The sequence below is a fragment of the Pogona vitticeps genome, chromosome 4, assembly GCF_051106095.1.
Source record: "Pogona vitticeps strain Pit_001003342236 chromosome 4, PviZW2.1, whole genome shotgun sequence".
NCBI classification, from domain to species: domain Eukaryota; kingdom Metazoa; phylum Chordata; class Lepidosauria; order Squamata; family Agamidae; genus Pogona; species Pogona vitticeps.
In genome coordinates, this window is record NC_135786.1 from 214,889,381 (window position 1) to 214,908,731 (window position 19,351).

General features: G+C 38.4%; 1 protein-coding gene across 5 annotated transcripts in view; it reads left to right on the forward strand.

The window, feature by feature from the left end:
* VPS13B (vacuolar protein sorting 13 homolog B) overlaps positions 1–19,351 on the forward strand; it is a 495,255-nt gene that overhangs the window by 190,477 nt on the left and 285,427 nt on the right. For all 5 annotated transcript variants that reach the window (XR_012086959.2, XM_020785369.3, XM_020785367.3 and 2 more), the window contains exon 20: positions 8,977–9,086. Coding sequence is in view for 4 of the 5 variants with exons in the window: in XM_020785369.3 (XP_020641028.3) it covers positions 8,977–9,086 (110 nt within the window). In the remaining variant the exon portion in view is untranslated. The remainder of the gene's footprint in view (positions 1–8,976; positions 9,087–19,351) is intronic.

The following is a 19,351-nucleotide window of genomic DNA, read 5'->3' on the forward strand; positions in this document are numbered from 1 at the left end:
AGCTGGACTGCACAAAGATTCTCTACAGCAAGCAAGCCTTGACAAAAAGTGCTATGTGAGCTTCTGTTTTGGCAGAGTAAGTGACCTAGTTGGCTAGAACCAGGTGCTTAGGGAGAACAAGATTAGCAGGGCTCTCTGGCAAGATCCCAGGGTCTGTGGTAAATTGATTTCAGTTAGTGGCTTCATCAGAGTGAAACCAGTGATTTCAGAAGTGGGATGGCTCACAGTATGCAAGCTGGTCAAAACAGGAAATGTGATGAGTCCAAAGGAATAGGAGCAGTCTTTCTGATGCCAGGACAAAAATAAGGTGATGATCTGATCAGAACAACTGGACAATGAACCTCTGAACTTATCTAAAATTAAGCCAGGATATTGCCAAAGAAACTTTGAGAAAGCTCGTTGTAGGTTAATCTGCTTAAAAGGAGACACGACTCTGTAGAGGAGGGACTGTATGATTGATAGACTGTATTTAAGGATAGTGTTTGGCAAGTTAATTTTAATCCAAATAAATGCAAGGATATCAGGAAGCCATCTTTAACTCAGCAGTGATAGGAAAAGGCTCAGAGCTTCCTACTATCACTGGTTCTGAGTATGAATTAATCAACATGTTATTATATTCAGTCTTCTGAGTAATTTTCTAAGTTGCAGACTTCATGTATGGAGATGAAGATATTTGCCAGGTTTTGAATGTACTGGGGGTATGGGAGACTTTTGTTGGGTGTATTCATATTTATTACCTGAGTCAAGGTCTTCAAGAACATCTTGATGTGCCAAAATGGGAAAGCAGATTTTGGGCATCATTTATGAGAATCAGCCTGAACACTATAGTGATTTCTGCTCCAGCCCTTAGTTAATAGGTATCTTGCCAGTTTGGGCTGGAGCACTAGGACTGTTGGTTATATCTCTCATATGGGGCACCATACGCAGTCCCTTGGTTTTGATATGTAGGGACTTGATTAGATTGCTTTAACAGTCTTGTAGATAAGACATGGAAGATCACTTCATTCAGTGACTAATCAATCATGGTTCATGTGTTTGGTAATGAATGAATGGTGTACATATTGTATTTGGAGGTAGAATTGAATTGAAAATACGTTGGTATGGTTTCTTATAACCAACTGCTTGTTAATTACTGTATCAGTTAATTTTGGATGCTGTGAAATGCTTATGGATATGTGGGAAAGAAGCAGACAATTGTATGTACAGTAATCCCAGGAATATGCTACATGAGAATAACATCATGCCTGAGAGAGAAGCTCAGATGTAGAAATTAAGATATAAAACTACCAGTATATTTTGCTGAGAGGAAAAGCCTTCATACCCTAGAGACAGGACTGGACACTGGGTGGTCTTAAGTATGATTCTTCAGTGACATTTTAAAAAGAGGGCCGCTCAGGAGGCCATAACCTTAAGGTTTTATATATTCTTCTTCCTGACTAATGGCTGTATATGTTTTTTTCATTGAGAAAATCTGAGGAAATTCTCTGAACAAATAGTTAAGGTAACTGTAGTGCAGTTACTGTTTTTCTTAAACATTACTGCCCCCAGATGGACATAGTAAGGAATGTGTGGTAAAATGTAGGTAAAATGTTTCATGTTGTTTAACTTTCTTTGGAAGAAGATGCTTTTGATGAACTGATACATAAATAAATACAAATTGTCCCCAATGTTGCCCCCAGTTGCTTTTGACTGTTTAAAATTGTTTGTTTTCTTGCGTACCAATATCTACTTTTAAAGCAGTAACTTCTGTCTGTACATTTAATTTTCTTGGAAAGTTTGTCATGATAGATTACACAAATAATAATTTCTGTGTTATTTTTCTGAGAAATTAAACCAAATCAGAAGTGGCTTTGTGAACACCTGAAAGTGCAACATTTTACTGTTCTCATCTTACATATGTAACTACATCTATGAAAACAAAGCTATGTTTTGACATTCCACAGCATTTTCTGTGATTCACCCAATTGTTCTAAGATTTTTAGACTTAAATTGGTTAGAGTTTAAAGACTTTTGAACAAGCTATATGCATGTAGGGTTTATAAGGGTTTAAAATTTTTGAAATATAATCCTACCCCAGCATTTTTTTTTATAAATGAAGGACCGAGGAACAATTCTTAGATATTTTAATCAGTTAGAGATGTTGTACATCAAGTCAAGAAATCTTTATTTATTCCAAGTAGTTCATTCATTTAATTCTTCAACTGCCTCAAAGAGTTCAGCGCAAAAAGGATGTTTATAACTACAAAATCATAGTTATATACACTATGTTGGGCTCTAGTTTGCTCTATGTACTCTTGTTTAGGTTCCTTTGTTTTCAACTGTGTAACCATATAAATAAATGCACTGTCAAAGATAAATGCACAAGTGTATTTCAAAATATGTGAATAGCTACTAAATATATAATTTGTATCTGAAAGTAAGTGCAATTTTTGTAAGCAGAGGACAGAAATATGGCATTTGGAACTCAAAACAACCTATTTGTTCAATCTTGGCAGAAAGCAGTGTGTTGCCCTGCATCTATATGAGAAATACCTAAGACTTAAAAACCCTTTTTTATGATCACTTCCAAGATGACTAGCTGGTATCTATATTTATGATGTTCAGTGGCAGTGGAGTTCAACTCTTCAGATGTTATATTATTGTGTGTAGATGTTTGCCCATTTCTTTATTCAGGATGTATTAACATTCCTGTTTCTGAGGAAGTAATTAGACTTTAAGGTGCCACAGCATTTTTGTCTTTATTTTTAATTTTAATTTTGTTTTTGTCTGATTATGGTAGCATAGACTGACATGGCTATCTCTTGTAAAACTAATCCTGTGTGTGTGGCTTGTAAACCTGAGGACATTTTTGCTTTTTCTTCTAGTGTATTAGAGGAGGAGCTTTTTTGGATTGGGTTCTTACCTTATTTTGATATGTTCTGAACTCCTTTTGCTTAATCTATAGCAAATGGTGAGCACTGTGACATACATACTATTTGTATGTATGTTTGTATGCATACTCTGTTTCTGCGGGGTGCTTTCTTTCAACAATAGAAATCTGAATTTATATTTAAGGTTTATTTTTGCCTTAGTATGTGCTTTTGCTCTCAATATTGATCTACTGTTTTGACTATATATTTTATTTTCCCTCTTAAACTTCAGAGTTGCATTCAATTTTGCCATCCTTTTCTTCTTCCTCCTGTGCTAAAGTTGCAGACGTTGCATATATGAAATGTAAATATTGCACATTCCATGCCTCTGGAGAGTTTTATACTCCAAACGACATTTGCAGGACAAAGTTGGGCTTCATAGGTGAAGGAATCCATTCTACCTGCAATATCTGTTCCATTGGAAGGCACATGCTGTTTGATTTCAGCCTCCAGCTAAATGATAGTTTCAGACACCTCATAATTGACTGACATCCCTCTTCTGATTGCTGTGCAGATGGAATTCTTTTTTACAACTCTGGCCAATCTATTTGTTTAAGCCCAGGTGCAATACTATGCAAACATCTGGTCCCATTTAGTAGCCTATTGCTGTATTCTGAACTAATTGCTGTTTTGTAACATCTTACACAGGTGGCTGAAGCATTTATGCTTTACAGATACATAGTGAATTGCGATGGAATGCTTCCTTTATTGTCTTCGGTATAAAAAAATGAGAGTCGAACATTCCCCATTTTAGTAATTTATAGTAGATTTGTTATGCCCCAAAAAGCTAGTATACAAAATGAGCTCTCTTGGTACAGAAAAAAGATAGTACATTGAAAAACTGGTATTCTTTATAGCTGTGGTTCTTAACCTTTGGCCCTCCAGCTGTTTTGGAAACCCTAACCATTGGCCATGGTCAGTCAGGCTTTTAAGAGTTGAAGTCCAAGACACCTGGAAGGACCAAAGGTTGAAAACTACTGCTTTACGGAGTTATATTGCACAAAGAATGGCATGCTCTCGCATGCACACACTTCATATTTAATAAGCATGCACCACTAATTCTTTTACTGGAATTAGAACCTAACAGTTTAATCAACCTACGAAATATTCATAGGCTAAGAATGTGTTTACAGTATATTTATGTAATTTATTGGGGTCCCTCTCCCCTTTAAATAATAAAAATGTGTTTGCCAAAAATATAAATTCTATGAACCCCTTAAACATAACTAGAAATACAAAGTGTGATATACAATATAGAAAAAGTGAGTTATACAATATAGAAAAAGGACCACAATTAGTTTTGTACTAAATGTGTCAAGAAATGTCTGAAGTTATATAATTACTTTAAAATGGTGTTCTAAATTAATTGTTTTTCTTTTCTTTCTTAGATCTTTCTTTAATCTCTCTTAATAGTTGCCCAGTTAGAATGGCCTGCAGATTTATTTTATTTTGATTAATATTTTAGCATAAGCCTTCACTCTGCATCATGCAAAAATGAAGGAATATTAAACTTAAAATGCAAATACATTATGGTGCCTTCATAAAAGTAAATGTAAAGTAGCAAGTGACTAACATTATGTCCCTTCACGAATGTATTAATCTTAACAATAAAATTCCAGGCTATGCCTGTACTAGAAACTGAAGCATAGGTACCAGAAATATAGTTTTCATTTAAAATTTTATAACAATGAAATATTCGTTTCATTCTGTGCGATTTATTTCAAAGTATGCTTAAGACACTTTGGAATTCATCTCAATAAATTTCAGTGACAGTAATTATTTATCAAAAAAAAAAGGGAATTTTTCTGACACCTGTCTCCAAAGATCTTCAGCAAATTTATGATGAAACCCTAATGCCACTAAAGTTAATGGAAATATTTTTACCAGCTTCTAAGAGAGCAGGATCAAGTCTTCAGTTTTGGTATATTTATTGAATTAGATACTATGGAACCATGACCTAGAACTCTTTCAAGGTTCAATCTTTTGATGTATACCCATGAAAATTTCCAAGGGCTGTTATTCTGCTCTCAGTAATATTTACCATGGTAACCTACAGTGCTACACAAGAAATTTGCTAATTCAATGTTATAGAAAGTAACATATTGAACTACCTGAAGTTTAAATCCAGTTATTTCAGTTTGAACTTCCTTCCTTCCTTCCTTCCTTCCTTCCTTCCTTCCTTCCTTCCTTCCTTCCTTCCTTCCTTCCTTCCTTCCTACCTACCTACCTACCTACCTACCTACCTACCTACCTACCTACCTACCTACCTACCTACCTACCTACCTACCTACCTACCTACCTACCTACCTACCTACCTACCTACCTACCTACCTAAGCAGAAGTGTGGAAACAGAAGTGTGGAATTGAGTCATCCCGCTTCAGCTCCATAAAATCCACGATATAGGCAGTGGAAATTATCACACAGTCTCGCCCAATGGGCATACTTCCTTTCTGAGCCTTCCTTCTGGTGTTAATTTAACATCTGATCACTTTGGACCAGCTCTAACACATTATGCAGGTCTCCAGAATGGAATGACCAGGTCCTGTCTTAGACTTAACAGTGCAATGAGAAGTATTAATGGCCTCTTTCATTTCTTTCTATATTTGATATACATGTTACTAGCTAAAAATATTATGCCACATTTAAGACTAGCAGGTTTATTTCAGTGTGAACTTCCATGGATAAAAATCTGCTTGTTCAGACACATGAAGTATGTGTACTCCATGTACACCATGTATCTGCAGAGGTAGATTGCAATTAGATATGGGATATTCGTATTTGTACCCCTGGGGGTACAGATAGGAATATCAGCACAAAGGGTGCCTGAGAAATCCAGTCTGTCCCCCCTGTACCAGCAGTTCCAATTATTGGTTGCTGTGTGGTGCATGTGGCAGGCATAATTCTCATTATGCTAGTCACAGAAGTAGCCCATCTGGCATTTCCCCACCTCCCTACGCAGCTGATGACTCTGGTGAGGAGGCAGGATGACAAGTCTCCCATCTCATGGGATACTTGTACAGTGGTGCCTCGCACAACGATTGCTTCATACAACAATGAATTCACACAGCGATGGGTTTCTTTGAGGAATTTCCCCCATCGTTTAATGATGTTCTCTATGGGGGAATTTCACTTAATGATGTCCCTTTTTCGCTCTTGTAAAAGTGCCTTAAACTGTTAGAAACCTGTTTTAAATGCTTGCAATCGTTAGCCCACCTCCTGAACCCTATGCAAACTTAATTTGGTTCTGAGTCGTTGTTAATTTTTGGTGATTTTTTAAATTCTCCATTGAAAGCCTTTGAATGGTCCGTTCAAAGGCTTTCAATGGAGAAAACAAAAAATCACCAAAAATTAACGACGACTCAGAACAACACCAAATTAAGGTTGCATAGGGTTCAGGAGGAGGGCTAACAATTGCAAGCATTTAATACAGGTTCGAAACATTGTAAGACACTTAAAAATGAGCGAAAACAGACATCAGAAAGGACTTCAAAAGCACTGAAACCGGCTTCAGTGCTTTTGAAGCTCTTCCGTTTTTGCTCATTTTTAAGTGTCTTACAATGTTTGGAACATGTTTTCAATGCTTGCAATCGTTAGCTCACCTCCTGAAACCTATGCAAACTTAATTTGTTGTTGTTCTAAGTCGTCGTTAATTTTTGGTGATTTTTTGTTTTCTCTCTCATTGAAATGCATTGGACGGACAGTTCAATATTCAATGAGGGAAAAACAAAAAATCACCAAAATTTAACAACGACTCAGAACAACACCAAATTAAGTTTGCATAGGGTTCAGGAGGTGGGCTAATGATTGCAAGCATTAATCTGTTCCAATTGGAATAGATTAGCCGGTTTTCAATGCATTCCTATGGGAAATGGTGTTTCACTTAACGATGTTTTCACATAACGATTTTTTTTATGGAACCAATTAACATCATTAAGCGAGGCACCACTGTATTTGTATCCCTGAGGATACTAATACAAGCACCACAGGTGCCTGGAAAGTCCACTCCCTCTCGCCACCAAACTGGTAGGTCCAGTTAGTGGTCACCACACAGCTAGCATCATTTCTGTCGTGCCAGTCACAGAAGTAGCCCAACTGGTGTTTTCTCACCTCCCCATGCAGCTGACCGGTCTGGTGAGGAGGTGGTTGGCTGTGCAGGGAGGTGGGGAAGCACCAGCCGAGCTACTTTTGCAATTGGCACCACAAGAACGATGCTGACCCTGTACACTGCTTGGCAACCAATAATTGGGCTTGCCAGTTGTGGGGGGGAGAGAGACACCTGTACCCAGGTACCTGTAGTGCCAATATTCATATCCTCAGGAATATGAATATCCTGTGTTTAATTGCAAACCATAAAAGCTTTCATGGAAATAAATATAGTTTTAAAAGTTGCCACAATACAGTTGCTTTTGTTTTTGTTGTTGCTGAAACAGTCTAACATCCCACATCTCTGAAAAGAGCTGAAAAAGTTTTATATAGCCAATGTATAAACCAATCATTGTTGCTTTTTAAGCAAGTTTTTTGAGTTAGAGCATACACTGCTAAGTCACACACTATTAACTTGCCATTATCTTAGTTCCCAGAGCTGCTGAGATTTTTTTAATGCCTATGCTGTTTTTATTTTTATCCTTTTTTCTAAGAAATTATATTTAGTGTTCAAAAAAAGCTATGGATTAGTTCAAAGCAGCAATCTGCTAGAACAGTTACATTATATCAAGAAAGCCATTACAAAACCTTCAATGAAAAATATAGGAAGCTGCTGTTTTATTTGGTTAGCAAATTGAATGTGAGGAGTTAAGGAGGAGGAGGAATTAGGTTAAATCTAAAATTTTATACCTGTGTGGCAGTCATTAAAATAAAAATAGAAAAACAATGCATACTTCTGGGCACTGAGTTTATGATGGTGATACAATATAAAACCTTATATATCAGGCAACCATTGGGTTTGTGGGAGGAAAGATGCTATATAGACAGATGCCATAAAACTGATATTGGCATAAGGAAGTAATGGAATTTGATTAAGTTATTCAGGATCAATGTAAAATAAGAGACTAGCATTGAACCAGTACTGGAATTGTGAAGATCCACTGCAGAGGAAGTGAAACCTTACCCAGTAGAAATGTTGCATGAGCAGCTCAACAAGTGGAAGATGAACCTACTGAGAATATAGATACATAGACTCACACTATCCAAGGAAATATAAAAGCAGGCTGTGAAGGACAGAAGAAGAGATGGGGCAGAGAAAGCATCTGTATGGTTTTGTAGTGGGGCAAGCATAAGGGAGAATTATACTGTGATTTGTACTATAAAAAGATGGAATAATAGTGAAAGAAATGACAACTAGTAATATAGATCACTAGAGGAGACAATAATAAACTGGATAAAGAAGTAGTATTTCCCCCCAATTTTATTAAAGGAAAGAAAGGATGGTGCAGCTAATAGGAAAGAAAAGCAGTATAGTCTTAATCCCAGTTCCCTTTATGTTACATTTTTAACACACCTGAGTTTTCCTGTACTTTTGTAAAACTCATAAACAATCTCCTTCTGCTCCTTGTTATTATTGTTATTAAAATGATTGATAGCCATCCTTCTTCATAAAAGTTCAGTGCACATAATTGTCTATATGAAACATTAATGGCCTTTTTATTCCCATTATGCCACCTCCCCTTGGTTAATATTATGTTCTTGGCAATAATTATAAAAGCATAGACTTTGTATGTACATTTTAATGTACTTCACTGTGTATATGGTAGAATAAAGGACCATTTTGCACATTGTGGAGACTATAATAACATGGAAAGGGTGCATTGTTTCCATCAGGTTTGTAGCCAAGTTACACTCTCTATGTCTAAAAGAGAACATGTTTCCCATAGTCTAGAATTTTGTTGGTATCCCAGCTAGAGTAGAGCTGTTAAATTAGTAGAATTTACAGAAGTCAGGAGTCACTTGTTTAACAACTGATCCAGTTTGCAATAGCACTTAGGTAGGAGAATTTGAACACATTTGCAGTATTTTTATAATCCATGCAACTTTTAAACTGCTGTTGCTATTGTTGTTGTTTCTATATAGGAGCAGTGCTTTTGGCCAGTATGCAAGGACTGACAGTCAATATTGATCCGATATTGTATACTTGGCTCATATACCAACCTCAGAAACGAAGCAGCAGACCTACACAGCAGGTAGGAATTATTTACGTGATTCACAGTGTGTATTTCTAAAGAAGCATGGAAGAATGTGATTGCTTGAATTACTGCAGTAACAGGCAGGAAAAGGCCCTGGCTTCTTCACTTTTTTGTGGCTTTTTTTTGTTTTGTTTTATAGAATGTTCTTCTGAGACATGATTTGGCCATATTCACAGGAGGGAAATGAATTTCCACAGTCTTACAGTTAATGCACAAATGAAATATTTTAACTTTGGTATGAAGACTATACCGTAATTTTCCGTGTATAAGATGCCCCCATCTATAAGATGCCCCCACGTTTCTAACCCAACATTAAGAAATCTAAGTGGAGATTAGCAAGTCTTATACACGGAAACATATGGTAATTCTTCTGTTATGCCTTGTTCTTGGTAAAATGGTATTTACCAAAACCATGTTTATAATTCAGGGCTTGATTACAGAAGCATTTGTCCCACTCTTTGGTCGTCTGTGAAATAGGTTGGTTCACTCTTTTTTCCAGTGATTCCACAATATAATTGCTGAAGTGAACCAAACCATCCCTAAAGCAGTTGATTGCACATCTTTCTCAGCCCCTGTCAGTAGCTTCTACTGTTTTGGTGCAGGTGAGATTGCTCTGTTTTGATCTGTTTCCAGCATGTGTGATCACTGGAAAAGATTCCAAAGCAAGCCCTCCTGGCTGTCCAGGCTCCTTCTGATTGGAATTTTCAATATTGTGAAGTGGTTTAATAAGTGAGCCACTTCAGAATATCAGCAAATTGAAAACTTCCTCTGCTTCTTGACGGAAGGGCAGAGGAAGTGAAATTTCATTTAGTACTCTGTAGACTATCACTCCTCGGTGAAGAGGAATTGAAGAACCTCTTAATGAGGGTGAAAGAGGAAAGCGCAAAAAATGGTCTGAAGCTCAACATCAAAAAACAAAAAACAAAATAAGATCATGGCCACTGGTCCCATCACCTCCTGGTAAATAGAAGGGGAAGATATGGAGGAAGTGACAAATTTTACTTTCTTGGGCTCCATGATGGTGACAGCAGCCACAAAATTAAAAGACGCCTGCTTCTTGGGAGGGAAGTGATGAAAAACCTAGACAGCATCTTAAAAAGCAGAGACATCACCTTGCTGACAAAGGTCCACATAGTCACAGCTATAGTTTTTCCAGTAGCGATGTATGGAAGTGAGAGCTAGACCATAAAGAGGGCTGACCGCTGAAGAATTGATGCTTTGAACTGTGGTGCTGGAGGTGACTCTTGAGAGTCCCCTGGACTGCAAAGAGAACAAACCAATCCATTTTGAAGGAAATCAATCCTGAGTTCTCACTGGAAGGGCAGATCCTGAAGCTGAGGCTCCAATACTTGGCCATCTCATGAGAAGAGAAGACTTCTTGGAAAAGACCCTGATGTTAGGAAAATTTGAAGGCAAGAGGAGAAGGGGACGACAGAGGACGAGATGGTTGGACAGTGTCATCAAAGTGACCAACATGAATTTGAGTAAAAACTCAGGGAGGCAGTGGAAGACAGGAGGGCCTGGCGTGCTCTGGTCCATGGGGTCACGAAGAGTCGGGCACAACTTAACGACTAAACAACAAGACTATCACGGAGGTGCTGTATCACTCTTTTAAAAAAAGGGATAAATATTTTCTTTGGTTTCTCTTAAAGGCTAGTTAGAAAACTGCCCATGCAAACACGGGGGAAAGAGAAAGAGAGAGATCAATACTGAAAAAAAATTTCAAAAGGCAAAAACTGCCTAATTTAACTAATGTTACTTTCTGTTATTTTTAAATAAATTTAAGAATAAATTTGAAATTGTCTTAAAACAAAATGTTGATATGTAAGACTGTTTCTTCAGCATCCCACAAATACAAGTGTTTGCACAATTGTATCACACAATTTCTGACCTTTTTGATATTAACTTGGCATAGTGGAAGAATACTCTTAAAATAATCCTGAATATATGTTTTAAATATAATTTTAGTTAGAAGCTTCATGGTTTCAAAATATAATATATTGTTTGAAATATGTGCTTTCTTTACTTCGCATGAAACCCTGGCTACATTGTAGCGGCTGTTACATATTTGAGTTAGGATCTATGTAGTTCCTGTTGTGACTGTGTGGTTAGTGCTTGAGGGGCAAAAGAGGATGTTTTTCCATATCCACATTTGGCTTCTGCATGTATTTGAACTTTTAAAAAATGTTTGAATAGTGAACAATAGTGGACATTCAGTAGGAAAAAAACTGAAATCTATGGAAAAATACATGCTTGCATACATCTATATAACACATTCTGACTTTGTTCATGGGTCACTAGTAAAATGTAGTGTTTATTTGTCCTTCTCTTTAGAAACAGTTTTAATTCCAGTTAGATATAGTGTATAACTAAGTCTACTTAATTAATATATTATTAATTACAGAACAATAGAAATATCAGGAAGGTGTGTGCAGTGGCTTGGGTTATAAAATAATATGAAGAATCATGTGAGGTGTAAGTCCAAAAATATTTAGAAAGCAACAGTTGGCCACCCAATTTAGTCCAATAAATTGCTCACCCCAGTATGTTTCTCATCCCTAGTCTTGTCTAATAGATTAAGACAAATAGATAGTTCAGTAGATCATCCGGTACTCAGTTCAACAGATAGTCCAGTATATTAGTCTAGTCTAATAAACTGCCCATCCCTAACCTAGTCCAGTCTGTTGCCCACAGTTGCCCACCCCAGTTATGTGTACTCTGAAACATCTGAAAGGACACAGTTGTTCACCTCTGATCTAGTCCAATAGGTTTTAACAGTTCTTTCAGTTGGTTTAACTTGAATTATTTTAGTGCTTTGAAAGAGGTTTTCATTTAAACCGCATGTGCATTAAAACAGCAGAGTAGTATTTTTTGATATGCTCTCATCTAGTTCATGCCTGAAGGTCACATACATGCTTTTGCCCCTTCTCCACGGTTCATTGTCAGAACGATCCTCCAAGATAGCTTAAGCTGAGATATGCAAAATGTAGTTTTTATTTGTCCTTCTCTTTAGAAACAGTTTTAATCCCAGTTAGATATATAACTAAGTCTACTTAATTAATATATTATTAATTACAGATGACCCATTGATGACCCATTGAAGTTAATGGCCAGGTAGAGACTGTATTTCTCTCCTAGCCAGCACATAAAAGTGACTTACTTACCACTACAGTGGTACCTCAATTTATGAACGTCCCTGCTTACGACCATTTGGAGTTACAACCAGCTCTGGCCGCAAAATTTTTCTTCTACTTGCAACCGGAGTTTCCACTTAACGACCAGAAAAAGGCAGGGGGAAAAGGCAGGAAATTCAAATTGCTAACTGTAGGTGGTGACGAGACTGCTTCTTTTAGCTCTTTCGCCCCAGCAGTTAGAGTGTGTGTGTTGTCGTCAGAGGCTTGGGATTGCCTCCTTCTGCTTCTGAGAGCATATGTGTGTGCTTGCAGGGAGGCTTTGGGCTACCTTGTAAGGTAAGGTGCTGTTTTCTGCTTTTTAAAAACTGTTCTGGGTGTTTTTGCAGCATGGTTTTGAGCTGGGGGCTTTATGTTTCTGTGCTGTTATGGGTCTTGAGGGGTTGGTTTTTCCCTCATTTCCAATGGGTCTTGGGGGTTTGGTTGCTTTTTGGGGGGGTTCCCCATTTCCAATGGGTCCTGCATGCTTCCCTTGTGTTTTCCTTTGTTTCCTTTGCATTTCCGAGCTGCCCTCTTTGTTCTCTGTGCATTTCTGATCTGCTCTGTTTGTTTTCTGTGCATTTCCCATGGATCTTGCACACTTGATTGTCCCCCCCCTTTTTTTTTTTTTGGCTGGAAGGGACTAACTGCGTCTCCAGTGAGTCTTGCAGTGATTTTTTGGTGTGTGTGTGATTTTTTTTCTTCGGCCAGAACAGATTAATTGCATTTCAGTACATTCCTATGGGAAATGGTGCTTCGACTTACGACCATTTCAAGTTACGTCCATCTTCTGGAATGGATTATGGTTGTAAGTGGAGGCACCACTGTACATCTGCCTCATTTTAATATATCTGGACATAAGTTAATATGTACATCTGCCTCATTTTAATATATCTGGACATAAATTAATATTTTAGCTTTCCTTCCACCTGTACATTGAGAACTTTAAAGTTTAAGTAACTTAAATTAGGGCTTTAAAATAATTAATATTTATTCAGGGGAAGTCCAAATTGAAATTCCTTGATTAAAATACACTTTTGAAGATCAATCTAGTATCTCTTTACATTTTGGTTAATTTTCCAAGAAGTGCATGTGGTTGTCACCACATAAATCACATGGACTTTAACAAATATAAAACCTCTTCCCCAGCTTTGAATATATATCCCATAATGCTTGCTTTGTGGCTTTATATGTTTTCTACAGTAATGTACTAAAATGGTTAAGCCGTGTAATTATTGTACATTCTATACAATCCTGTGACAGTTTAAATAAAAAGAAAATAAGCATGTGTCCATATATCTTGTACTGTAACCATCTGGTCCACATCAAGACAATATTGGCATTTAAATTGGGAGGTGGAGGAGATAACAGCAATGTTCTATATTTGTTAAACATACTTGAAATACAGTTTTCTTTTGGAGATTACTGAGATAAAAAAAATCCTCTTTGCACAGTGCATAAAGAGGAGTCACATGTAGAACAAGACTGTAGAGTTGTGCCTCTGACCTGCCCTAGGACTGAAAGCATCATCCTATTACTTCTCTATTATAGATAACATTATATTTATTATTAAATTTAATCCCAAATCTCAGTCTGAATCTTGTGGCAATGTCATGATGAGCTGCAAATGGAAGGTCCATGGTTTACTCAGTTCAGCTGCTCTTTTTGCAAGAAGCCAAGCCGGAGTGATTGGGCAGCATACATCAGCATACTGTGATGATTGAACTTTGTTTGCCTATTTGTATGATGCTAGTCCTTAGTAGAAAAAAATGTTTCCAATAATTATGTTGAAATCTTGCTTTTGTGTTGATTTTGTTGCTGTTCATTGTGAAAGATTTCAGAACAAATGTGTTAGTAAAACAACATTCTATTGTTCAAGAACACAATTCAGTTCTCATATTTCTGGGAAATAAAAGAATCCTGAATCTATCTATACTCATAGTTCTTTCTGTGCTTGAAAGGACTTGCATAGATCATGGATCCCTCATATTCTGTACACAATAATTGTTATATTTTAATCTTAATTTTTAGTATTTTAACCAGTACATTTTAAGAACACTCGAATAGGGTGAATGCTATTATATTTTCTGAGTTCATTTGAGTTCTAGTGTTGATTATTAATATTTGGGTGAAATTTACATATCTTGTATTTCTTGAAACCACAAAGAATTCCAGCAACCCCTTTCTCCCATTTCCAGATGGGACCAACCTACTTACAATCAAAGTGGTTTACTTCTGCTCCTTGACATCATAGTTTTCTTTTCTTTTCTTTAAAAAAAAAAAAAAAAACAGTGCGGACCCTTTTTTGAGATGTGTGTCTTACCTGATACATTATATTGCCTGAAACAAAAAGGTACACATGTGGATCTTCTGAGTAGATCTGAGTAAATACAGTAGATCTTCTGAGACAATTTTTGCTGCAGCTCTTTCTTTGTCTGTTAAAAAATAAAGCATAGTCAGCAGCTGAAATTTGAGTGTATTAATCATAGCTCTTCAGCTGACAGTGACTCACTGAACTAGACAGAAATTGTGATGTAGTTTTGTGACTGAGTCAGTCTCAAATGTTAAGTCCCCAACTTAACAGGGACCATTTTTGTCATTGGCAGGGCTCCTGGGGGCGGGAGTAGCACGGTGGCTACCATGTTGGTGGCCCACCTTCTTTGTCTCAGCATGCTCTGCATGAAAGGAGGAGCTTCCCACACTTCCACAGTCAGCCAGCTGGGTCAGCTGGTAGGCATGGCTCAACCTGGAGGGTATAAATAGGGCCACTCTCAGCTAGCTGGCCTTTTTACATTTGCATATGTCTGGTGTACATGTTCATATAGCAAAATAGAAGGGTTTCTTGTAATTATGTCGTGACTTTACTGGTTTGGGGCATGGGGCTGGATCCAGGGGGAATAAGGATCACCCCCAGGGGTAGGGGGCACTCCTTATTGTAGTTCCTTAGATGGAACTCCCATTTAGGAGGTGGGAGCAGAGTCCAGGTGCAAACCCAGCTCTTGGGTGTTGCCCATTTCTACTCCCTCAGTGACAGAGGGGTCCACACAGTGCGGTCCACACACACATATGGCTAATTCCAATTCTGTTACCTGGAGTATTATCAGTCGGCTGGTGGGTGATCTGTGCTCAATGCTAGCAACAGGGCTATTTGGCAGCTGTAATTAATAAAGCAGTGGTCAGTTTTGTTCCAAATAAAGTTGAGTCCATGTGATTTCTTATACTTCTCCCTTCTCTCCCCTTGACTCTCAGGAACCATTATACTTAAATGGCAAGAATTTCAGATCTTTCTGTGTACTGTAGCCTTCCCTTCTGTATTGTTTTACATCTGTTATTCAATTCCAAAACCCTGGAGGATTTTTTAAAAAATGTTCATGGTCAAGAAAGCTGCTGAAATGACCAGACCAGACCAGACCAAATCTTTTAGGAATCCTTCAGTCTCAAGAGATTATGGTAACGTGCTCTGAATAGAGGTCTTGGAACAGTATTTAGTGTGTCTGAGGAGGCCGATTCAATAATCCCTTCCACACTGAAGACAAATACAATCTATCCCCTGTCCAACTCCCTGATTTTGCTGGTTTCAGGACTGCCTCTTTGCCTTGGCCTGCTGAACAAGTGTCTGTTCAAATTGGGAGAGGCCATGCTGCAACGCCTGCCTCCAGGCTGAACGCTCAGATGTCAGGGTTTCCCATCTGTTGAGGTCCATTCCTTCAGATCCTGCTTGCAGATATCCTGTATCGCAGCTGTGGTCTCCCTCTGGGGCGCTTTCCCTGCAGTAATTTTCCGACTGTCAGCCATTCTCACAACATGCCCAATCCAACGTAGACATTACTGTTTCAGTAATGTATACATGCTAAAAATTCCAGCTCGTTCTAGGAATAGTCTATTTGGAACTCTGTGCTGCCAGGTGATACCAAAAATGTGTCAGAGACAACACATATGGAACATTTTCAGCTTCCTCTCCTGCCGTGCACGAAGGGTCCAGGACTCCCTGCAGTACAGGAGTGTACTCAGGACACAGGCTGTATAAACCTGGATCTTGATATATGCCGTCAGCTTCTTATTAAGCCATACTCTCTTTGTGAGTCTAGAGAACATGGTGGCTGCTTTGCCAATGCGTTTATCCAGCTTGACATCTAGGGAGAGAGTGTCAAAGATCGTTGAGCCAAGGTACACGAAGTCATGAACAACCTCCAATTCTTGGAGATGGTAATAGAGGGATGTGAGTCCATGCCATGGCTCATGACTTGTGTTTTCTTCAGGCTGAGGTGGATATCCAATCTTGGGAAGTATTTTAAAACAGTTGACCCAGCTAACCAAATCAAAGGCCTTGGTAAGATCTATGAGGGCCACAAAGAATGGCTGTTATTGTTCCCTACATTTCTCCTGCAACTGTCTGAGGGAAAACCAAACCAAATCAAATAGCTCCATGCTTGCTATACTTTTCACACATGTTACTGAATTATTAAGCATCTTTTTATTAAGTAAAATTCACAGTGCTCATCCTTGGCTAATTTGTGTGAAGGACAACATGGCCAGCTTTACTGTTATACAGTGAAGCTGTTGCCAAACCTGTACAAAGACAACTAAGAGTCACTTCATTTTTTTTCCAGTTGGTATTGGTGTTATCTATTCCATTGCTTTATGGACTTGGATATGGTTGTTTTATGTCATACTCTTTTTCCTCCTCAATACAAAACTAATCCAAAAGCCATCATATAGAACAGTCATTTAATAACTTTTTCATTTACTCTCCTAAGCTTACTTCTGTGGAAACCAAATGCAAGGGAGATAGGGAAAGTTACAGAAAATGGAATGCAGACTTCCAAAGAATAGCAAGGAGAGACAAGAGGGCCTTCTTAAATGAACAGTGCTAAGAAACAGAGGAAAATAATAGAAAAGGAAAAACCTGAGATCTGTTCAAGAAAACTGGAGATATTAAAGGAACCTTTTGTGCAAAGATGCATATGATAAAGGACAAAAATGGGAGGGACCTAACAGAAGCAGAAGACATCAAGAAGAGGTGGCAAGAATACATAGAAGAATTATACCAGAAAGATCTGGATGTCCCAGACAACCCAGATAGTGAGGTTGCTGACCTTGAGCCAGACACCATGGAGAGTGAAGTCAAGTGGGCCTTAGAAAGCATGGCTAACAACAAGGCGAGTGGAGGTGATGGCATTCCAGTGGAACTATTTAAAATCTTAAATGATGACATGGTTAAGGTGCTATACTCAATATACCAGCAAGTGTGGAAAACTCAACCGTAGCCAGAGGAATGGAAAAGATCAGTCTACATCCCAATCCCAAAGAAGGGCAGTGCCAAAGAATGCTCCGACTACCGTACAACTGCACTAATTTCACACACTGGCAAGATTATGCTTCAAATCCTGGAGAAAGCCAGAGAGTTCCCGAAAAACATTTACTTCTGCTTCATTGACTATGTAAAAGTATTTAACTGTGTGGACCACAACAAACGATGGCAAGTTCTTAAAGAAATGGGAGTGCCTGACTGCCTTATCTGTCTCCTGAGAAATCTATATGTGGGACAGGAAGGAACAGTTAGAACTGGATATGGAACAACTGATTGGTTCAAAATTGGGAAAGGAGTATGACAAGGCTGTATATTGACTTCCTGCTTACTCAACTTATATGCAGGATACATCATGCGAAAGGCTGGACTGGAGGAATCCCAAGCCAGAATTAAGACTGCCGGAAGAAATATCAACAACTTCAGATATGCAGATGATACTACTCTGATGGCAGAAAGCGAAGAGGAATTAAAGAACCTCTTAATGAGGGTGAAAGAGGAGAGCACAAAAATGGTCTGAAGCTCAACATCAAAAAATCATCAAAGATCATGGCCACTGGTCCCATCACTGCGTAGCAAATAGAAGGGGAAGATACGGAGGCAGAGACAGATTTTACTTACTTGGGCTCAACGATCACTGCAAATGGTGACAGCAGCCACGAAATTAAAAGACCCCTGCTTCTTGGGAGGAAAGCAGTGACAGACCTCAACAGCATCTTAAAAAGCAGAGACATCACTTTGTTGACAAAGGTCCACATAGTCAAAGCTATGGTTTTTCCAGTAGCAATGTATGGAAGTGAGAGCTGGACCATAAAGAAAGCTTACCACTGAAGAATGGATGTCTTTGAATTGTGGTGCTGGAGGAGGCTCTTGAGAGTCCCCTGGACTGCAAGGAGAACAAACCTATCCATTCTAAAGGAAATCAAGCCTGAGTGCTCAGTGGAAGGACAGATCCTGAAGCAGAGGCTCCAATACTTTGGCCATCTCGTGAGAAGAGAAGACTCCCTGGAAAAGATTCTGATGTTAGGAAAGTGTGAAGGCAAGAGGAGAAGGGGACAACAGAGGACGAGATGGTTGGACAGTGTCATCGAAGCTACCAGCATGAACTTGACCCAACTCTGGGAGGCAGTGGAAGACAGGAGGCCCGGAGTGCTCTGGTCCATGGGGTCACAAAGAGTCGGACACTACTTAATGACTAAACAACAACAACAACAACAACAACAACAATTGTCTCTGTAACTAGAGCAACTTCCAGATGCAATAGCATAGTTGCTGAACAATCATCTTCAGTTCTGATGAATCCATGTCTGCTCCTTAATTTTCTGTGACCTGCTAGATGAACAGAATTTTGTGCAATACTAAAAGGGCTGTGCATGAAAAATAGCTAGACTCTTGTTGATATTTGCAGCGTAAATGGAAATCAAGAAGCAGTGTACATATTTTGTTAGTTGTCCATTGTGCTTGTGGACATGTCCTTGTGTACTTGGTTATACACTCAGTTGTGTGCCCAGGAATATAACAGGTGGCAGGTAAAACATGAAAACTGCCAAGAGCATTTACCTCTGCACTGTTTTGCAACAGGATATTGGCTAATCAATCAATCAATCAATCAATCAATCAATGTCACTTCATCGGTGTCAGAATCCTACTAGTATTATTCAGCTGTGATGCATTTATCATTTGCTGATTTTCTCCAGCAGCACCTTCCATGCCAGCATGTGACTATAGCTCAACATCTTGATCATTTCCCACATAATTTAAGACTGGTTTTTCTTTTATGTTAT